This window comes from Gracilinanus agilis, chromosome 3 (genome assembly GCF_016433145.1).
Source record: "Gracilinanus agilis isolate LMUSP501 chromosome 3, AgileGrace, whole genome shotgun sequence".
Taxonomy (NCBI): Eukaryota; Metazoa; Chordata; class Mammalia; order Didelphimorphia; family Didelphidae; genus Gracilinanus; species Gracilinanus agilis.
In genome coordinates, this window is record NC_058132.1 from 26,664,815 (window position 1) to 26,687,261 (window position 22,447).

The 22,447-nt window shown below is 53.2% G+C and overlaps 1 protein-coding gene across 1 annotated transcript in view; it reads right to left on the bottom strand.

Moving 5' to 3' along the window:
• Positions 1–1,609: 1,609 nt before the first annotated feature.
• The window catches only part of SPTBN4 (spectrin beta, non-erythrocytic 4), a 50,794-nt gene continuing 29,956 nt past the window's right edge, over positions 1,610–22,447 (bottom strand). The window contains exons 4-19 of the mRNA XM_044668594.1: positions 17,638–17,862; positions 16,778–16,867; positions 15,092–15,370; positions 14,481–14,611; positions 13,819–14,023; positions 12,149–12,529; positions 7,874–8,118; positions 7,517–7,655; positions 7,301–7,385; positions 6,565–6,761; positions 5,831–6,477; positions 4,951–5,020; positions 4,314–4,591; positions 3,057–3,230; positions 2,598–2,640; positions 1,610–1,771 (exon numbers count right to left, since the gene is read on the bottom strand). Coding sequence (XP_044524529.1) covers positions 1,610–1,771; positions 2,598–2,640; positions 3,057–3,230; positions 4,314–4,591; positions 4,951–5,020; positions 5,831–6,477; positions 6,565–6,761; positions 7,301–7,385; positions 7,517–7,655; positions 7,874–8,118; positions 12,149–12,529; positions 13,819–14,023; positions 14,481–14,611; positions 15,092–15,370; positions 16,778–16,867; positions 17,638–17,862 — 3,351 coding nt within the window. The remainder of the gene's footprint in view (positions 1,772–2,597; positions 2,641–3,056; positions 3,231–4,313; positions 4,592–4,950; positions 5,021–5,830; positions 6,478–6,564; positions 6,762–7,300; positions 7,386–7,516; positions 7,656–7,873; positions 8,119–12,148; positions 12,530–13,818; positions 14,024–14,480; positions 14,612–15,091; positions 15,371–16,777; positions 16,868–17,637; positions 17,863–22,447) is intronic.

Below are 22,447 nucleotides of genomic sequence, written 5' to 3' on the forward strand. Positions count from 1 at the left end.
GGACCCCCCCCCCCCCCCGCCCACCACTACTGTCCTGTCCCTTACACACAAGCTGCCCCCCTATTCTGGACCTCTCCTTCGGCTCGAGGACTCAGCCCTTGCTTGGCCCGGGTTTCCAGAAAGAACCCCCATGGCTTCGGGCAAGACTCTTGATCTCCGCAGGAGCCTCAGTTTGCTCCTCTGTAAAATGGGTGACAAGATGGGCACCACCTACCTCGTAAGACTGTTGAAGGGGAAATGCCTTCTAGCTTCCATAAAAGGTGCCACGACCCCAGGCCGTGCCCTCCTGGGCAGGACCTGCTTAATTGGGGTCTTAGCTTAGCACGGCGCTAGGCAAGGGCTCGGGGTTCCACACAGCAGCAGGGGTGGTGGAGGATGGGTTTAGAGCATGGGCTCCTGGCCTCGATTGCCCACCCCGCCCCTCCCCCTCCCCACACGGACCCCGTCTCCCAGGCACCCCCGACCCAAAGAGAAGGGGCAGCAATGGAGAAGCAGAGACTGGACAGAACAAGGGTTTATTAAAGGTGCATACAGTGCGCCGGGGCTCTGCCGCCCTCCCCCTGCCTCTGCCCTGGCCCCTTCCTGAGGCTGGGGGACGGTGCCCAGCGTGGGGGGGCAGGGATCCAGCCTCAAGCATGCACGGGTAGCAGTGCCCAGCCGTGCAGTGACTGGCAGGCCTCAGGAGCTCCCCTTCCCACTCCTGGGGGGCCTGAGACCCTCCCCCGGGTCCTATGGAGAGCTACCTGCCGGGAGTCCGGCAAGTGGATGAGGAAGGCCATGGAAGGATGGAGGCTGCAAACACAAACTGAGATCAAAAGGAACCAGATGGCGCTGAGCATCGGGAGGTGGGGCGCAGGAAGGGGGGCGGGGCTCAGGCTCGGGGTCCCCTCTCCTCCCCCCTCCCCCAGCTGGGTCCAGAGGCAGAACAAGGCAGCTTTGGAAGTGAGGTAAAGGCAGAGGGCACCCCCGCATCCCCCAGCACCCTGGGCTGGCTGCCCCATGGGGGTCCCTGCATTCCCCAGGGGCCCCCACAGGCCTCTGTCCACCCACCGGGCCTCCTGACAGCACTGTGCTCCCTGTCCCCTGAAAAACCATGGGGCCCGGGTGAGATTTATTGCTCCCCCGGAGGGTAGGAAGGGCCAGGGGAAGGGAGGCTTGGCTCAGGTTGCTCTCCTCTCCCCTGCCCAGCTCTGACTCAGACTACTCCCCTTGTCCCCCTCCCTCCCACCTCATTTATTGCATAAAAAAAAATGAAGCCCAAGGCCCTGGGGAAGGGGCAGGAACAGCAATATGGCTTGTGAGGGCAGGCCTCCGCAGGGAGGGCAAGGGGCCAGGGGCACGGAGCTCCCCACCCCGTCCTGGAAGAGGATGCCCCAACCTTCCTCCCACCAGCGGTTTCCAGGGGTCTCTGGGGCCACTGGACAGGCCTAGGAGGCACCTCTCCATGTCCACAAAGGGAGAAAGATGAAGTGTCTCCGTGCCCAGGCAGGCGGAGGTGGGGAAGGTGGCTGGCGGGGAAGACATCTCTGTGGTGGTCAGGGCCTGCGGGATGGGCATGCCCGCTGAGTAAGGCCTGGGCCAGAGGAATGGTGGCGACCCTGAGGCTGGGTCACTTCCTGCGGCCACTAGCTCTTCGAGGGCCTGGGCCTTCTGGCCTTGGGTTCGCCTCATCCGTGGAGGATGTGGTGGGCAGAGTCTGGCTCCAACGGGAGATCTCCGCGTGCTCCGCCACCGAGCTTTCCATGGCCTGGAGCCAGCCCTTCATTTCCTCCTGGGAAGGGGGCAGGTTGGTTTGGTGATGGAGGTGTAAAGGCCAGGGATGGAGGCCCGGCCTGAGCCCTGTTCTCACCCACTCCCACGCCCCCTGCCCATTTCCAGAGCAAAGAAATCTCTAAACATGGCTCCCGTCTGGGCACAAGGGCTACCCCTCTGCACCAAGGCCCCATTCGCCAGAATGAGGAGTAAGATAACACTGGGCCAATGGGACCAGGCATGGCAAAAATGGGAGAGGGCAGAGTTGTCCTGCTCCCGGCTGTCCCTCACAGGCACATCCTAAAAAAGGCCCAAGAGGAAGGAGTAGGCATCTCATGACATTCAATACCTGGACTTTTACTGTAGCCTTCTTACTGGCCTCCCCGCCTCCAGTCTTCCTTGCTGCCCTCCTCCAGCCCACAAATGCCAACATCCTTTCCTAATGCTGAAGCCCCACCATATCACTCTTCTATTCTCAGTTTCAGGAAAAAATACTAACTCCTTAGCCTGGCATTCAAGGCCCTTCATAATGGGAAAACAGCCTCCTTTCCAATCATAGGTTCCTCCACTTTTGCTTGAGCCCATATGCATTCTTTGTTATTATTATTATTATTTTTTTAAACCTTTACCTTCCGTCTTGGAGTCAATACTATGTATTGGCTCCAAGGCAGAACAGTGGTCAGGGTAGGCAATGGGGGTCAAGTGACTTGCCCAGAGTCACACAGCTAGGAAGTATCTGAGGCCAGATTTGAACCTGGTTCTTCCTGACTCCTGGCCCAGCCCTTTATCTGCTGTGCTGCCTAGCTATCCCATCCTCCTCCTCTTAAACGAAGGCTGTCTCTTACCTCATCTTTGGCCTGGAGAAGGAACTCGCTGCCATCGTGGGTCCTGTAGGGAGGAATCAGGAGGCCAAAGTTTGGGGATGTGGCCTTGGCCGGTCACCCACCATCCCAAAGCAGGGCCTGGCAAAGCTGGCAGAACTGGGAGGGAACCTTGGAGCTCATCCCGTGCCAGCCCAGCCTTTAATGCCAAACTCAAGAACCACATTTCCATGAAGACTTCTTCGATTACCCCAGTGGGGCGATGGGTCTCCCAGCGCTCAGGCCACGGAGCATCACGTGTCACGGTAGCCTGTTTGCTCCTGGTCCCTTTACTAGACTACGAGCTTCCTGTATCTTCCCCAAATCTGACTGAATAAACAGCCTGAGGCCCAGCTAGGGGAGAGGCTTTCCCAGGCACCCTTGGGGCCAGGTTCAGGCTAGACCCAGGGGTCCTGGCCCCCTGCTCTGAGCCGGGAAGCTTACTTGAGTTTGAAGACGTTCTTTTTCTTTTTGTAGTCATTGGCCACCTCGCAGATGGCATTGTGCAGGCTGAACAGGGGCTCCCCTCCATGAGTGCCACCCGACGACGGGCCCTTGGCATCTTTGTAGAATCCCAGGTCCCCTTTGTTGAGCACACAGTACAAATTCATCCAGGACCTGAGAAGGGAAGGCAGAGAGGAGGCCCCGGCTGGTGGAGTCCCTGATCTCTGGAGGCCCAGACTGGGCCACTCACTCCCTGTCTCTGCTGCCGAGTCAGCCTCCTAAACTGGCCTCCCCAATTCCCATTGGCCCAGATTCATCTTCCCCAAAGTCAAAGTGGGGTTCTAGCCCTAGGTTCTGCCCTGGGAGCATTAGGATTCCACAGTGAGAAAAGGGGAGGAGAAGGGAGTGGCGAATTGCATTTCCTCAGTCACGAATCTCAGTTTCCCTTCCAGAACCACAGACAAGGAGAGTTGGAAGGGACCCTCAAAGGGCACCCTGCCTACGGATTTTCCCCTCTCCGAGAATACTTGTAGGGATGGGCAGCTCATTCCCTTTCCTGGCTGCTCAGAATCACAGAATCTTAGAGGTGGGGAGCCCTTGCAGCACTCAAAAAGGAAGCCCCATGATCACGCACTTTGTAGTGGGGTCCCCTAGGCTTATCCAGGGAGGAGGAAGCTGCTGTATCCCCAGCCCAACATGGTCTCTCCCTGGAAGTGGTGGCTCCAGTCAAGGCTTAAGAACCTGTCTCCCTGCAGCTTCCCAAGGAGAGGGAGGAGGCGGGGGTGAGACAAGGGGTGTCGGGGCCCAAGGTCCAGCCATCCCTACTCCCCTAGCCCAAAGGGGTTAGATTCGTGACTCAGAGAACATGGATGAGGGGATGAAGGGGGAGGAGGCAGGGGCAGTGATGCTTTGAGGACTGGGACTAAAGTTTGACCCTGCTGTTGTTGGAGGGTTTTCTTGGCAGAGATGCTGGAATGGTTTACCACATCCCTCCTCCAGCTCATTTGATGGGTGAGGAAACCCAGGCGAGCCAGGGGAAGTGACTTGCCGAGGGTCACACAGCTAGGATGGGTCTGAAGCTGAATTTTTAACTCAGGAAGAAGAGTCCTACCTACCCAGGATTCCCACCTTACAAACTCGCCCTTGGGGGAGCCAAGGGCCAGGAGAAGCACCAGTCCTCCTTTGGGGGCCCCCTCTGCCCATTCAGATGGCACAACTCAGGGCATCCGGAGGGCCCCATCCCCGACCCTGGCACACCTGTTGGAAGCCTTGCGGTTGGGCCCTTCCAGCTCTCTCTTGCGGAGCAAGAAGCCTTCACGCTGTACTGTGTGGCTGGGCGGCGGGGGCGGTGGGGCGCTGGTGCCCTGGGCGGGGGCAGAGCGAGACCTCCTCCCGGCACCGCCTCCTTCACCACTGGGATCCCGGGGCCGAGGACGCCGGCGGGGCTTGGGCCGGTCGCGGGCACGGGGCCGGTCAGGCCGGGGCATCCGCTCAGGGAACGAGGGTGGGAGCTCCCGGGACTGAGGGATCGAGGGCTGGGGGAGCAAAGGAAGCCTTGTGGGCTTTAGGGTTCTCCGGGACGTCCCCTCCCCATCCCCACTCAGTCATCTCGTCCAGCCCCTTCCTTGTACAGATGGGGAAACTGAGGCCCAGAGAGGGGAAGAGGCTCAGGTCTGGGGGGGGGGGGTGTCAGTGTGACCAAAGCCCAATGTCCCGACTCACAGGCCAGGTGGAAGGAAGCAAGAGAGGGTGGGCTGTGGGGGAGGCAGGTCTGGCTTATGGACTGTCATGCTCAGGCCGCCCAAGGGGCAGCTCCTTTGGCCAGCCTGGCCATTGTGGGTAGTGACCCCGAGGCCTCCCTGGCAGCCCCATTTACCCCAGCAGTGGCAGTGGCATTGGCTGAAGGCCCCGGGCTTGACTCCTTCTCCTGGAGCTGCTCGACAATGTCAGCCAGGGTGGCCTTCCTGTAGGAGAGGGGGAAGGAGGCAGACGGGGGGATGCTGAGCTCCAGCCTCCGGCTCCCAGGGGCCCCTGGCTCCCCAGAATCGGGAGCTTTCCGGGGCGCTGCGCCCTTCCCCCTGCGGGAGGGCCTCCCCTCCTAAGCCGCTTCTTGTATCTCTTGCCTGAGCCTTCCCAATCTTCCTATTTTGCTATCTCGTATCTAAATGTGTCCGTGGCGTTTCCCCTGAAAACAATGTGAGCTCTTTGTATCCCAGCTGCCTGGCACGGAGGCTAAAAGCCCAACAATCTTCCTTCCTGCGGGGAACGACTCCGTGTCCAGAGGGCAAACAGGGTTCAGTGACTTGCCCAGGGTCACCCGGCTACAAGTGTCTGAGGCCCCCGACTCCAGGCCTGGGCTTCTCTCCACTAGCCCCCAGCTGCCCCCAGCAAGCAGGCTCTAAGAGATGCCCGAGGATGGCGTGAGGGATGAAACGCCTAGGAGGGGCCTAGCTTCACCGGCAAACCGGCAAAGCCTTGGACCCAGGGCCGGGGGAGGCTGAAAGAGAACGCGCCCAGGGAGGCCAGGCGGGTGTGGGCAGGCCGAGGCGAGAGAAGAGCCGGGGAGTCCTGAGCCCCAGCTCTCAGGCTGCCCGGCGCTCCCCGGCTACCCCAGGAACCCCAAAGCACAGCTCGTCAGAGCAGACGCTAGCTAGGACCAGCCCTCTTGTTCTTCAGATGAGGAAACTGAGGCCCAAGAGGAAGAGCCCCCCCAAGTGCCCCGCCTGAAAGTGGCTGCTGCATCGGGTACGGCTCTTCCAGGGCGTCCTACTCACCCTCTGGCAGGGTCTGTCCGGGGGGTCTCCTGCTCACTGGATTCCTGGCGTTCCAGCCTCCTCTCTCGGCGTTCCCTGCGCCTTTCCTGCTGCTCGTAGCGGCCCAGGGTGAGGCTGGCCACGGGGTTGAGCTCTGCCTCCACGGACTCCTGCCTCTCCGGATGCCTCTCTACCCTCCGCCGGGGCAGCTCCTCCAGCTCAGTGGACACCTGCCGCTCGGGTCGGCCCCGCTCCACCGTGACCTCCACCGGGGCTGCCCCTCGGGTCTCGGGCCTCTCCCTCCGAGGTCCAGAGGCCTCCTCGGGCCCAGCCCCAACCCCAGGCCCGGGCCCCAGCCCAAGGCTGGGCAGTGCTTCTACAAGGCCCTCATGGAGCCGGTCCAGCCGGGGCTGTAACCTCTCGGGCTTCAGTTCCTGCCGGACGTAGGCCACCCTGGCTCGGCCTTCGGCCAGGGGCGAGTCCAGTCGGCTAGGCACAGCCAGGGGCTCCGGGCTTCTCCTGCCCAGCGGATCCAGGGCACGCTCATAGGGTCCAGGCCGCAGCAGCGGGGCCGCCTTGGCCGCAAGCTCTGTGGGGTCCCCAAAGATCTTGCGCCCCAGGAGCGGTGTCGGGGGCTGCTTGCTCTGCTCAGCCTTCAGCTTCTCAATCTGGAGAAGGAAGAGGGAGGCTGTCAGGCCACCCTGCCCCGGGACCATGCCGAGGGGAGGCAGGGAGGGCCGGAGGAGGAGGCTGACCGTGGTGAGGCGCCGGAGGGAGCTGAAGCGCTCTTCCCAGGCCGCAGCCGCCTTGCGGAAGGCCTCGTGCCGCCGGATCAGCTGCTCCACTTCGTCCACGCTGCTGCCCAGCTCCCGGCTCTGGAGCAGGGGCTCCTGGGCATTCAGCCAGGCGTCGGCCACCACGGCCTCCTGCGCAAACTGGTGGACCTCCAGCACTGAGGGGGCGTGGGGCAGGCCGGAGAGAGGGAGGGAGGGATGGGGGGCTCACTTCCAGCCCTGCCCCATCCCACCCCACAGGGGGTAAGATGGAGGCCTCCAGGTGCCCAACCCACTCCACTCTCCCTCACCCGCTCTCCCCAGGAACGGGGGCCTGCCAATGGCTCCCAGGGGGCACCGGGAGAAGAGGCCCAGGGCTTGTCCTGTCGGTAGGGAAGGCTGGTACCTCCCCCCTCTGGTGCTCAGGCCTAACCCTCTCGCCTTGGCCTGTGCCCACCTGAGATGACTCTAAGGCCAGCCACCCCCCAAAGCCTCTGTTTTCCCCAGAGGTCAGGGCCCCCCCCCAGTCATTGGGGCAGCCCCCACGCCAGCAGAAGAGGGTCCTGTTCAGCTCACACCGTGAGCCCTTTTCTATCCACCCTTGAACACCTCCCCCCTGCCCTCGAGCCTTCCCACCATCACCACCGGCTTGGGCTCTGGCTCCAGCTCTCCCAGCGTGGAGCAGACATGCACAGGGAAGCCTCCGAGGTCCACTCACTCTGCTGCAGCCACTCCCAGTGCTGGTCCCACTTATCCGTCATCGCCTCCTTCCGAGACACTAGTTTGTCCAGCTGGGCCTGGATCTGCAGGGGTTGTGGGGAGAAGTCGAGGGGGAAGAGTCAGGGGAGGGAGTGAGGCCCTGGGGAACTCCCCGCATGTCCCAGACCTGGTGCGGTAGTGGGGGGTCCCCCTCGCCCCCCCGGCCCCTCCCCACCTCATCTGCCATGGGGCTCTTGCTCAGCAGCAGCGAACGGCCCAGCTCCAGGCAGGAGGCCAGCTCTGGGCCCCGGGCCTCGATTTCAGTCTTCAGGCCCTGGTGATAGTTCATTAGCACCTCCACCGAGGACACGTCCCTGGGGGACAAAGAGGGGCTCAGGAAAGAGCAGCCGATTCCCACTCGATGGAAGGAAAACATGGGACAAGCTGGGCTGCCTCGCGACATGGGAAGTTCCTACTCCTGGTGGACTGCGCAGCCTCTTCTCTGACTGCTTGGGGAACACTGGGTGAGGGTGGGCTGAGCCAGGACCCCCCTGTGGCCCTCGGGACAGGGGCAGGGAGGGAGGGCCCATACCTGGGTTTGTCAGTGGCCCCGATCTGGCCCACGATGCCTTCCATCCAGGTCAGCAGGTCTCGGGCCTGGCTATGGAAACGCAGGGCATCTGCCGTGGAGCTGACGTGCAGCCTGGCATCCTCACAGGCAGCCAGCAGCTCCCTCCAGCCTTGAAGAACCTCTTGCTCGCGGCCCGCAATGGCCTCAGCGTGCTCCCCCGCGTACACGGTCCGAAGCTGAGCCGCCCCCTCCTGGAGCTGCCTTACCTGACAAGAGGAAGGCGGGGAGAGGTCCTCGGTAAGGACAGAGGCCTTCCTCCGAGCAGCCCCAGCTCGGGGGACCTAGCCCTGGGCTGGCTGTCCTAGTGAGGCTGGAATAGTGAGAAGGAAGGAAGTCTTTTGCCTGAGAGAGACTCTGGTATGGCTGAGGCAGTTAGATGCTGGTTTTAACTACCTCCAGTGAAAAGCCCAGGAAAGTGGATTTGTCTCATACAAGAAACATCTATCCTATGGAAGTTCAGGTTTGAGCAGTGAACTTAGCTCTGGATGGTGGACATCCAGACTGGTTCAGCTCCCTGTCTTCATCTCTTTGTGGATTTTATTTGCTGTGGACCTGTGTTCCTGAATAACCTTAGATCATCACCAGAGCTGAGGAGGACCCAGTTGTGAGACATCCAATTCCCCTTCTAACCTGCCAAGTTGACCATGACAGCCTATGTTAGCACAGAGTAGAGTCCCACCTTTCCAGTCCCTGGAGTTTGTCCATAGATACCTAGTTTTAGTATGACCTTTCCCTATATCTCCAACCCTAAAACTCATTAAACTGTTTTTATGTCCTCACTATTCCATGATTGGAACTCTCCAGCACTTGCCTGACAGGCCTGGCTGCTTTCTTACGCTAAATGTATAAAATCCTAAAGATTTATATTTATCTCTTTATATCCTACCTTATAAATTTGCCTATAACAGTTCCCCCCCCCCCGCCCCTTTGCACAAAGCCAAAATAGTGTTCCACACAATACTTTGGTATTTGTGCACTATGAGCTAAGCTAAAATTCTAACCCAAAATAACAAACAACCTACACTAACTCTATCTCATCCTATCTAACACTACCTTACTCTACCCTACCCTACTGGCAGTGTCCTTGTGCCAGTTTTACCCATGCCTTGCTAGGTGGCCCTGGGCTCTCCTGGCCTCTATGTCCGCTCACATGGTTCAGTCATTTCAGTCGTGTCCGATTCTCTGTGACTCCTTTTGGGTTTTCTTGGCAAAGATACTGGAGCAGTTTGCCATTTCCTTCTCCAGCTCATTTTACAGATGAGGAAACTGAGGCCAACAGGGTGAAGTGATTTGTTCAGGGTCACACAGCTAAGAAGGGTCTGAGGCTAGATTTAAACTCAGAAAGATGAGTCTTCCTGACTCCAGGCCTAGCATTCTGGGCACTATGGCATCACCTAGCTGCCCCTTGATATGGAATATGAGGGGGGAAAGCAATGGATTTGGGTTTTGATAGCACTTTTTTTTTTAAGCCCTTCCTTTCTGTCTTAGTAACAACTCTAAGTCAGAAGGGCCAGGGCTAGGTAAACAGGATTAAGTGACTTGCTCAAGGTCACATAGCTAGGAAGTAGTTGAGGTAAATTTGAGCTTAGCTGTCCCTCTGTTAGGTGTTCCTGACTCCAGGCTGGTGAGCTGTTCACTGAGCTGTTCCTTTACATGGAATGTAGAAAAGAGCAGTGGACTTGGTGTCAGAGGAGACCGGGTTTTCAATAGCACTTCTAATGCTTTACTAGCTACAAGACTCTGGTCAGAAAACCCCAAATCTCTGAGCCTCGGTTTCTTTTTCTCCAAGATGTAGATAACATCACCTACTTCATAACTTGAGGGGCTGTTGTGAGGATTAAACAAAAATAACACTGATGACACACTTTGCCCAAATTTTAAAGTAATGCATAAATGTTATTATTATTATTATTATTATTGTTATTATTATTATTATTCCTTAGAGAAGGATGTGACAAATCACTCCAGAATCTTCACCAATAAAACCCCAAATGGCGTCATGGCGTGTAAGCCACAGCTGAAAATGACTGAACAATGGCAATAAATAGTCCTTATTCCTGGAAAGTTTCCTCTCTCCATTTTAAAGTCCGTAACTGCAAATGCCTCCCACGAAGTCCTCATGCCAACAGTGAATAAAACATTGGGCCTAGAGTAAGAGAGACCTGAGTTCCAAGACCTGAGGCAAGTCACAACCTACTCTTCTAGTCTTCTTACTCCCTGAAACATACTCTTTGATCCAGTGACACTGGACTCCTGGCTGTTCTACAAACAAGATTCTCTCTCTGTATGTCTCTGTGAGTCTCTGTCTCTTCTTCCTTCCCTCCCTCTTGCCCGTATTCCCTCCTTTCTTCCTTTCCTTTCTTTTCCTTTCTTTCTTTCCTTCCTTCCTTCCTCTTTTCCTTCCTTCCTTTCCTTCCTTCCTTCTTTCCTTCCTTTTTCCCTCTTTATATATCTCTGCCTCTTCTTCCTTCCCTCCCTCTTGCCCTTCTTCCCTCCTTTCCTTCCTTCACCTTCGCTAACCCCTCTTAATTCTAGTGTCTTCCCTCTTGATTATTTCCCACGTATCCTGTACATGGTTTGCTTTGTATGTTTGTAGACTGTAAGCATCTTGAAAGCAAGGACTGTCTTTCATCTCTTTTTGTATCCATAGCATTTAGTAGGCACTTAATGAGCCGGTGGGTTGACTTAACCTCCATCTGCCTTGGTTTCCTCATCTGTAAAATGAGGATAACAACAGCCTTTTCCTCGAAGGAAGATAATATTTGTAAATCAGTGTTAACTGTTGTTCTCAGCATCGGCATCGGTTTCTAAGGCTTGGCTCTGTTGACTCTCCCCTTTGGATGGTCCCTCTCTGATGCATTCATTAGGGTGTGCTGTGCATGTATACAGTGGCCTGTGTTTGGGCCCCAGCCCTCTGCCAGACTAGGATGTCCACAAGGGCAGGAGCCATGTCTCTTCTAAGTCAGGCACCTCTCCCAGGGCCTGGCATTGTCCTCTGTGCCCTAGCAGAACTGAATGTCCTAGGACCCGGATACAGACAAATGCCTTCTCCCCTCCTCTTGGCTGAAACAAGGCTGGGACTCCTCACAGGGAGCTCCACTCGGTAACCAGGGGAGATGCTGACGTGGCGAAGTTCCCAGATGTCCCTGAGCGGGTTCCCTTGAGGAGCTCCCCCCGGCCTGGCCAGGGAGGAGCCCAGCGGGTACAACTCAGAAGGGCTCCTGGGCAATCCCTCTTCTTCAGCCTTGACTTATGGCCTCCTCCCTAGGGCTGCAGCCACTCTAAACAGATATGGAGCAGTCGGTCCTGGCCTGTGAGTTCTGCAGCTCTGGGACCCTGAAGGCCCCACCCAGGGGGCTCTGAGGCATTTCTGTCCAGGTTTGGGTTTCTCTGAGGCTTGTTTACCAGCCACTGATCAGGCTGCCTGGATATCTCCAAATGAGGTCATAGGATAGAGGGCTGGAGGCTGGGGGGGGCGCCCTGGAGAGGAACTAGACCAATCCTTCTCCCTTTATTTATTTTAAACCCTCACCTTCTGTCTTAGAATCAATATTGCATATTGCTTCCAAGGCAGTAGAGCAGGAAGGGCTAGGCAATGAAGGTTAAATGACTTGCCCAGAGTCACTCAGCTAGGAAGGGTCTGAGGCCAGATTTGAAACCAGGATCTCCCATCTCTAGGCCTGGCTCTCAATCTACTGAGCCACCCTGCTGGCACCTTCCTTGCTTTATAAAGAAGAATGAAACCAATATCTATACACGATCACATAGTTGGTAAACAGAAGGGTTGGGATTTGAACTTGGGTCCCTCTTATTATAGATTTCTATAATAATAAGGCTTTTCTGCAATAGGAGTACTATCGTTCCTATTTTACAGAAGAAAAAAACTGAGTCTCAGATGAGGAGAGTGGCATGCCCACCTGGATCCAGCTGAGATCATGGGGCCCTTAGAGAGGAGCTCATCCATGCCTCCCTCTCCTCTCCTCCACTTCTATTTTAGAGAGGAGCTTGCAGCGAGATCACAGCCAAGGCCACACAACTAGACCATCACTGAGCTGGCATCTAGTCCACTCCATATCACTGACACTAACCCCATTTCTCTGGTGCTTTAAGGCTCAAATATGACATGTTGACACTGGTAGGCAGGTACCGTGAGTTCTATTCTTCCCACTTTACAGAAGGGGAAACTGAGCCTCCCTCAGAGAGGCCCTAGCCAGTGACCAGAGCCTGGAGACTCACCTGGGACACGAGCAGCTGCAGGTCATGCTCAAAGGCCCTCAGTGCCCGCTGCACACTGCCCGCATTCGACCTGGGCTCTGGCGGGGCAGTCAGGCGGGGCAGCCTCCTCCGCTTCTCTTCAATTTGGCTCTGCAGCTCCCGGGCATCACTGAAGAATTTGTGGAGCTCCCGAGAGGCAGCCAAGAGCTGGGCCCGCGTGCCCATGAGCTCCAGCAGCTCGGCCCAGGCCTCGTTGAGCCCATCCTTCCACTCGGCCATGGTGGCCGCGGCCGTGTGCCCGCACTCGATCAGCTCGTCTACCATCTGGTTCACGGCGGCCAGCCGCTCCCGCCCGGCATTCCCCGTCTCGCTGGCAAACTCTGTGAACTTTTCTTGCAGGACCTGTGGGTGGGGGTGGGATTAGACTCCACCATTCTAAGATCCCTTCTGGCTCTAAAACCGATGATCTCCAGAGCTCCCCTGGCCCCCAGCGTCCACTCAGAGGCAGGGTCCTCTGAACCCTTTCTGACTCAGTTTCTCTCCCCAGCCTGACACCCTTTCGGGGGAACAACTTCCCCATCATTGTTCTCTTTCAGGTGGGATTCCATGGCTTGGCAAAGTTCCCTCCACTTAGCTCCAAAGTGGGAAAGGGGGAAAAAATCTTAGTGTCTTGGGTGCTGAGGCCAAAACTGGGTCCTGGCCACCCAACAGTCCCCTCTACTTTCCCTTTCCTGAAATGGCACTGGGATCCTGTTCATTCTCATCCTCTGCCTCTTCAAAAGTTATGTTTATGGGGGAAGCTGGGTGGCTCAGTGGATGGAGAGCCAGGCCCAGAGACAGAAGGTCCTGGGTTTGAATTTGACCTCAGAAACTCCTAGCTGTGTGACCTTAGACAAGTCACTTGACCCCCATTGCCTAGCCCTTACCACTCTTCTGCCTTGGAGTCAATACACAGTATCGGTTCTAAAACCAAAGGTAAGGGTTTAAAAATAAATAAATAAAATAAAAAGTTATGACCATAAAATAACCATTCTGGAGAGCAATATGGAACAATTGCCCCAAGGGTCACAAAACTATGCATAACTTTGACTGGGCAATACCATGACTCGGTCTGTATCCAAAGAGATCGGAGAGGGGGAAAGGATCTACTGGTACAAAAATATTTCTAGCAGCTTTTTTTGTAATGGCAAAGAATTAGAAACTGAGGGAGTGTCTGGAAATTGGAGAATGGCAGAACAAGCTGTGGTGTATGGTCGTAATGAAAAACTATTGTGCCATAAGGAATGAGAAGCAGGAAGAATTCAGAAAAGCCTGGAAGACTTCTATGAACTGATGCAAAGTGACTCGAGCAGAACCAGGAAAACAGTGTATACAGCAACAGAAATATTGTACCATGATCAACTGTGAAGGCAAAACATGGTCCCAAGGTAGCCCCAGAGGCTTTGTGATAAAAAAAAAAAAAAATGCTAACCACAGCTAAAGAAGGAATTATTGGAATCAGATTGCAAATCGAAGCATGCCTTCTTTCACTATTTCCTTTGTGACCCCCATTGCCTAGTCCTTGCCCTTCTGTCTTAGACTGGTTACTAAGACAGAAAGGAAGGGTTTAAAAAGAAGTTCTATTCATTCAGACTCCCCCTTCTTCCTCTCCCCCTTCCTCCTGGGGATTCCCAGCAGGACCCCTTGCTTACTGTGACATGCTCGAAGTCTTGCCCCAGCTCGGGCGAGCCGGCCACCACCTCCTTCTCGGCGATCCAGTGCTCCAGCTCGTCCACCTGGCGACTCAGCTGATAGAGCCAATACTGCTGCTCCAGGCGTGCCCGGCGCTCCTCACCCAGCTCCTTCAGGGCCACGTACAGGCGGTCCACCTGAGACTGGCGCCGGCTGATCTGCTCACTGCAGAGGCAGGGCGGGGGGAGTCAAGAGGCAACAGGGTTGAGAGCTAGTTGGGACCCCTAGAAACCACTTTATAGAGGGGGAAACTGAGACCCACCCAGGCCTGCAGAGAGTTAGTGGCTCAGATGGAATTTTAATTCAGGTGTTCCTGACTCCTAGGTCCGTGCCCTGGTCGCTGCTCTGGGCTTTGCCCAGGATGTGACGTGGTCTTCATCTTCTCCCTCAGAACAGGACCCCCCCCCCAGGACAGGGCTGTGTGTCTCTACTCAGGAGGCAGGGCTGGGTCTCCCCAGCTAAGGCTGGCCGATGTCCCTGGGCAGATCTGCCAGGGTCAGAGGTTACAAGGCTCGCCAAGATCTCGTTTCTTGTTGACCCCTTGGGCTGGGGGGGCCTGCCTGACCTGCTCCCTAACTGTTGGGGAACAGAGCGGAGATGGCCAGGGATGAGCCCTGCCCACCTGTCCGGGTGCCCCATCTCCAGCAGTGAGCGACACTGGCGTGAGAGCTGGGCAATGCTCTCCTCATAGTTCTCGATGCTCTGTTCCAACAGCAGGTGTTTCTTCAGAAGCTGGAGCGTGCTCTGCTCATCCTGTGGGGACAGGGAAGTGGCTGGCTGGGGACCAGGTCACTGTTCCTTTGGGCCCTCCAAAGAAGAGAGGACCCCGAGAGCAGGAAGGGATCTTAGAGGCCATCCGGTCCAACCCCCTCGTTCGACAAAGGAGGAAACCAAGGCACAGAGATTCATGGGTTGGTTCGAAGGTCCAGAGTTGGAAAGAACCATAGAGACAACCGAGTCTAAACCGCCTCACTGGACAGAGAAGGAAGCTTAGGGGCAAAGAGGATAATGACCTTGTCCAGGGGCATGAAGTTGGGGAGTATGGGAGCCAGGATTTGAACCCGAATCTCCCTGTACTCTTCCCACTCTGCTGTCCTGAACTCTCCCCCTCCCCGCTTTCCATGGGTATGAAAGAGGCTGGACTGGGTGGCATGGCTGGTCTCCCCCCGCCGTTCCCCCGTCCAGGACCCCGACGGTCCCTTCCCTCTGGTCACCCCAGATTCCCAGGCGAACCTTGCCAGTCTCTTCGCTCATCAGCAGCAGCTCCTGCTCCCCCAACCAGGCCTCCACCTCGGACATATCAAAGTAATATTGCTCCACCTGGAAGGCGGCATCCAGCATCTGCTGCCTCCCCTCGGCCTCCTCCTGCAGGGAGCTCCACAGGCCCTGCAGCCTCTCCAGGCCCTGGCTCACCACCTCGGCCTCTGGGCTGCGCAGGGAGGCCAGGGCCCCAGCACGCTCCAGCACCTCTTCCACGCGGCCTCGGTGCCCCTGGATCTCTCTCCGGAGGCTCTGGCACGAGAGAGAGGGGGGCCAAGTGAAAAGCTGCCCGGCTCAGCTCTCGGCCCCAGCGAGGGAGCTAGGAGCATCCCTGGAGGTCTCTGCTCTGGCCTCTCCTCTTTCCGGGTGAGGAAACTGAGGCCAGAAGAGAAATCGAAGATGAATGATTGAAAACGAGCAGAGATCTCAAAGGTCATGAACAGAAACGGCTCTCTCTTTTACTAAAGAAAGGGAAAATGAGGTCCGCAAAGGGGTAGAGATTTGGCCCAAAGTCACACAGCTAATAAGCAAAGGCTCTTGTCCTCCAAGCCAGGCCCTCCAAAGATGACCTCCTCCAGGAAGTCTTCCCCCTTCTACACCACTGTTCTGCGCCTCTCTGAAGCTCTTATGTCAAGAAACTTCATCGCCTGAGCCTCAGTTTTCTCACCTATTAAAATGGGAATGGGAGAGTTAAAAGTTCCTGCAATATTGACCTCCAACAACTCCAGCCACGGAATTCCTCTTCTTGTTGCTGCTGTTGTTAAGAACATTTTGCCGCAGGATGGACTACGGTTAGAAGTCAGGATGGGTCAGGCTTGGGATTGGTGGGCAGAAATGGGGTCCACAAGAGAACCACCGCCAGCCCCCACAATACCCCTGGGTTAGTGCAGGAGGGCCCTGCCTGGAGCAAGGGGGAGGAGAAGACAAAGTAGCCCCCATTTGGGCATCCTAGCACCAGGACGGTGGCGCAGGACCCTCAGGTTATCACTGCATAGGCACTCCCAGAGCCGAGCACATCACAGAAATATAGAGTTAGAGCTTGGAGTCCTCTGGTCCAACTCTCCCATTTTTCTAGATAAGAAAACTGAGGCACAATGCACAAAGCTGGGATTCCAAACCCAGAACAATAGACTTTCCACTGAATCCTGATGACTCCTCTTTTACAGAAGGGGAAACTGAGGCATCAAGCAATGAAGCAAATTGTCATGGGGTAATACTGGGATCCTAACAGTTCTTCAGACTCTAAATCCAGTCTGGTAGTCCACGATGCCTCTTCTAGTTTATAAAAGGGAAGATGGATGTATGGAGAGAGGCTGCCCGGTGAGTTAGGGACACAGTTAGGTTCTTGTCCATTCTGCCCCCCTCCGACCCCTCAATTATCCCACCATCACAGAGCTGTCAAACACACAGCCAATGGGCAGCACGCCAACATTCCTGAGTGCAGCCACGAATTTTATAGGACGGAGATAATGTTAATATGTGGTTTTCTAAGTAACATGCAGACTGGTAGGGATCCTCGGGCACCCTCTGGTGGCCTCCCCATCTGGGTGAGTTTGACACCCCTCTTGCCCTCCTCATCTGTCATCACTGAGCCGCCCCCCCCCACCCACAGCAGTTCCCTTGGTCTCCCCTCTTGCTCTTCCCAGCCCCCTTCCCCACCTGGTTTTTCTTAATCAGCTGCTGCACAGATTGCAAGCTGTTCCCCCTGTCGGTCTGAGTCGCCAAAGGCAATCGTTCTTGGACCCACGCCTGGAATAGAAGGAAGGAAGAAGGGGAAGGAAGGCAGGAGGTGGCCGCCTTCCCCGCTTCCCCTGCCTCAGTGAAGCCCCAAGCAGGAAGGGGCTAATCCCCCTGAGGCCTGAGCTCAGATGACCCCCACACCTCACCAGTGCGGCAAACCTCTGCTTGGAGACCCCCAAGGACAGAGAAGGCAACCCATTCCATGGCACTTTGGGACAGGCTCTAACCCCTGGGCTGTTCTTCCTTACCTCAGTCTCAATCTATCTCCCTGTCCCCGGCTCCCAGTTCTACCCACTGAGGCCAAGGGGCCCACATCCACATGATAGCTCTCCAGATACACAGTGACACCTTCAGGGCTCCTTCTAAAGTGTGTTGGCCACAACTGGGCACAATACTCTACAAGTGCTGACTGGGATGGGTGGAGCAGATGGGTTGGGGCCTGGACTCCCACCTTCCTCCTTCTAGAAGCTATTGTTGTTCTTGTTGTTGCCTTGTCCTCCTGCAGCTCATTTTACAGACGGAGGAACCGAGGCCAACAAGGATAAGGGGCTTGTCCAGAGTCACCCAGCTAGTGTCTGAGTCAGGATTTGAACTCTGAAAGATGAGCCACCAACTGCCCATGCCTCTCTTACTGCAGGAAAGAACAGTGTGGAGCTTTTTGGGGGATTGCCAGGCCGCCACACTGAGCTCTGGGTCTGTTAGTCCCAGTCTTCTAACACACACTATGATGATGCTGCGGCCTCCCTCCCCGGAGACCCCTCTCGTCCCCGGCCACTTACGATCTCGTCCTCCAGATCATGGGCTACTTGGTGAAGCTCCTTGGAGGCCAGCAAAAGGCGCCGCCGCTCCTTCAAGGGCTCGATGAGGCGCACGATGCGTGTGCCCACCGCTGTCTGCCGCTCCCCTACCAGCTCCTTGCTTGCGGGTTCCAGGGGCAAGGCTGCCGTCTGGGCCTGAAGCTCCCCCACTTCCCGGCACCACTCTTCCACCTGGGACTCCATGGTCTGTGGGCAGATACAGGAGGAGAGGTCAATTATAGGATTCTTGATCCAGAGCATGGAGGGACCTGAGAGGTTACTGACCCTGTCATTTTAGGTGAGGTTTGAACCTAGGACCTCTGCTACCAAAACTCCCTCCCTTTCTCCCTTCCTTCCTTTCTCTTTCTTTTTTCCTTCCCTTTCTTTCTTTTCTTTCTCCCTTCCTTCCTTCCTATCTCCTTCCCTCTTTCTTTCTTTTTCTTTCTTCCTTCCTTCATCTCTCCTTCTCTTTCTCTCTTTCTTTCTTCCTTCCTTCCCCTCTCCTTCCCTTTCTCTCTTTCTTTCTTCCTTCCTTCCCCTCTCCTTCCCTTTCTCCCTTCATTCCTCCTTTCTTTCTTCCTTACTTTCTCTCTCTTTATTTTTCTTTTTCTTCCTTCCTCTTTCTTCCTTCCTTCCTCTTTCCTTCTCTCTTTTTTCTTTCTTCCTTTTTCTTTATTTCTTTTTCTTTCTTTCTTTCTTTCTTTCTTTCTTTCTTTCTTTCTTTCTTTCTTTCTTTCTTTCTTTCTTTCTTTCTTTCTTTCTTTCTTTCTTTCTTTCTTTCTTTCTTTCTTTCGTCCTCTTACCTTCTGTCTTTGTATCAATTTTAAGACAGAAGATTAACAAGGGCTAAGCAGTCAGGACTAAGTGATTTGCTCAAGGTCATACAGTTAGGAAGTGTATGAGAGTAGATTTGAACCCAGGTCCTCCAGACTCCAGGCTTGGCACTCTATCCATTGTGCTACCTAACTGCCCCTAGTTCATGCTGTTTATACCGGTCCAAGCTTCCTCCTCCAGGACGTACCCGTTTGCCCCGAACCGGGATCCAACCAGGTATGGATATAACAGGAGAACAAGCAGAGGCAGAGAATGTAAGACTTCCATCTCTAAGGGATTTTAGAGATTATCTAGAATGAAGCCCTGACTTGTCCAGCTGAGGAAACTGAGGCCCACCTAGAGAATGAAGTAAATTATCCAAATCCATTCATGAAGTAAATAGCATGGCTGGGATCCAAGGCCAGGTCCAAATCCAGCCTCCTGCCCAGGCCACCAAACAAGGGCTGATCTTCACTAACGCCTCAACTGGTTACTGCTTCTGCCACTCCCCCACCATCTCCCCTCTTGTCCTGAGACTTAGATTCTCTGGAATTAAGGCCATGGAACCATCAGGAGCGTCACACTTTCTCACCTCGGTGCCTTTGATCACAACATTCTCTATTCTTGGAACATCTTCCCCTTTTATCCTCAGCAACGCTTAAATGCCAGCCCTACCAGTAAGCTTCATGGGACAGTGTGGCATAATAGAGAGTGCCAGACTTATAGTCAGATTAGAATCTGGCCCCTGAACCTTCCCAGCTGGGTGACTTTGGGCAAGTTTCTTGGCTTCTCTGGGCCTTAGTTTCCCCTTCTATAAAATGGCTGTAAGCTTCTTGGAAGCAAAGAGTATCTTTTGCCTATCTATCACTAGGGCTTGGCACAGTACCTGGCACAGAGGAGACACTTAGTAAATGCTAACTGACTGACTGAACAGGGCGGACGCAATGACATCCAACGTCCCTTCCATCTTGAAGTCTGAAATCTCAATTATTAAATAGAAATTCAAATGAACATATATTATATAGCATTCTTATATTTTATGTATTATGCATACTGTGCAATATGATATAGTAAATATAGTTTAATTATATTGTATAATAATATTTGTATATTATATGCAATATATTAGAGTCTAATTCTAATAAAGTATATGTAATATTATTTTAGATTATATAATATGTAAAACATATGATTTATGCTAAATATTCTAATTATTAAATAGAAAGTCTAGTTATATTATATAACATTATATTTTCTATATTGTGAATAATATGTAATCATATTAAAGTTTAATTATAATAGATATTTTATATATTACATGAGATGCAATAGATTATATGTGAAATTTATATTCTAATTATATGTATAAGGTTGTTTTCTATATTATATCTATTATGCAATGCATATTAATGTTAAATATGCATTGTAATTATTAAATAGAAATTCTAGTCATATATTTTCTAATTGTATACAATATGTAATATTAAATATAGAGTTTAATGATAATATACAATACTTTGTATATGACATGATATGCAATATATTAAATTTAGATTCTAATTATAATATATGTAATGTTATTTTCTATTTTATATATAATATGCTATGTAGATTATATGATAAATATGCATTCTAATTATTAAATAGACATTCTAGTCATATATTATATTTTCTAAATTGTGCACAATATGTAATAATATTAAATATGGAGTTTAATGATGATACACAATACTTTGTATATGACATGATATGCAATATATTAAATTTAGATTCTAATTATAATATATGTAATGTTATTTTCTATATTATATATATAACATGCTATACAAATTATATGTTATTATTAAATAGAAATTCTAGTCATATATTTTTGAAATTGTATATAATATCTAATATTAAATATAGTTTAATAACAATATTTTGTATATTGCATGATGTGCAATATATTATATATTAAATATGGATTCTAGTTATATTATACATGATGATGTTTTCTATATTATATAATATGCAATCTGCATTATTTATGTTCCATATGCATTCTGCTTATTGAATATAAAACGAGAGCTCTTATTTCTAGGAGCCTTTCGGGCTTCCCAAGCTTGGGTAGGAGGGGAAATGGAGGGTTGGTCCAGACTTGTGACTTCCTGGGTGTTTAGAAAGCCTGAGTATGGAAACTCCCTCACCTCTGCCTGTGGGCAATCCCTGGGTAACCTTTCACTTCAGGAAATTGTTTGGGACGCTTTGAAGTTAAGCAATTTGCTCAGGGTCACACGACTAAGTCCCTTCAGTGGCAGGTCTTGAACTCTGCTCTTTGGCCCCAATTCTACACCCATGTTATAGTTGTTCTGTTGTTTCAGTCGTGTCCGACCCTTTGTGACCCCGTTTGGGGTTTTCTTGGCAAAGATACTGGAAAGGTTGGTCATTTCCCTCTCTGGCTCATTTGACAAATGAGGAAACTGAGGCCAACAGGCTGAAGTAACTTGCCCAGGTATCTCTGGCAGATCTGAATTCAGGTCTTCCTGACTCCAGTCCCAGCACTCTACTGTACCACCCAGCTCTCTGTCCCTGTCCAAGGAGATCTTGTATAATCAGACATCTGTCTAATGAATGAAAGGAGATTCAGTTACACTCAGAGGTGCTGTTGTTGCTGTTATTCAGTCCCACCCTACTCTGCCAGACCCCACTGGGGGTCTTCCCAGCAGACATACTGGGATGGTTTGCCATTTCCTTCTCCAGCTCATTCTGCACAGACAAGGTTAAGTGACTTGCCCAGGGTCACACCACTAGGAAGTGTCTGAGCCTGGATTTGAACTCATGAAGATGAGCCTTTCTGATGACTGGAGCCATTCTCTAGTCAGGGCACCATCTAGCTTCCGATTCTATGTCTGTATCTGTCCCTGAGCCCATGCAGGGATGCTCATTTCTAGATGAGAAAACTGAGGTTTAATAAGGGTTATGGAAGCTAGAAAGCTTTGGTGCTGGGACTTCACCCCTCTGGACAGAAGTTCCAGAGATGGTACACTTTCCCCCCTCATTTTAGAGGAAGAAAGGGAAGCTCCGGGATGGAAATGACCTGCCTAAGGTCACAAAGCTGATTGTAGTAGCAAAGTAAAAACTAGTCTTCCCCAGCTGCTAGTTTCTTTTACCCTGAAATTATGTTGTATTTTTTTTTTATGGTATTTGGTATTGGGGTCAGGTGGATGGCTCTGTGTATTGAGAACCAGGCACAGAGACAGCAGGTGCTGGGTTCAAATCTGACCTCTTATACTTCCTAGCTGTGTGATCCTGGGCAAGTCATTTAACTCCCCCCCCCTTACCTTCCACCTTTAGAATCAATATAGAATCAATATTATGTATTAGTTCTAAAGCAGAAGAGTGGTTAGGGCTTAGGCAATGAGGGGGTTAAATGACTTGCTCAGGATCACACAGCTAGGAAGTGTCTGAGGTCACATTTGAACCCAGGACCTCCTGACTCTGGGCTTGGCTCTCCATCCACTGAGCCCCCCAGCTGCCTCCTACAGTATTGACTCCAAGACAGAAGGTATGGGTTAAAAAAAAAAAAAAAGATATTTAGCTTCCCTCTCTGTCTGTCTTCCTCTCTCCCCCGCTTCAATCTTTCCCTCCCCCCTCCCCGTCTGTCTGTCTGTCTCTCCCTCCCCCCCTGTCTGTCCGCCTGTCTCCCTCTCTCTCTCCATCAGAATGGAGGCTCCTCGAGGGCAGTGGAGCCCCTGGTCTAGTGCTTTCCCATTCGGTCCCAATCGCGCTGCTCCTGGGGGGAGGGGGCGGCCCCTGGCACCCCGGCCGCCCTTTCTCCCCGTCCCCCTGCAGGCCCAGGGCTGGGGCTCTTCCTTCCTTCCCCAGACAGAGGGCCGGCCGAAGGTGCGCTCCCTGAGGCCGGAGCAGCGGGAGCCAAGGGGAGACGTCAGCGAGCGCCGGAGAGGTGGGAATGGAAAGAACAGAGCGGAGAGGGAGCCGC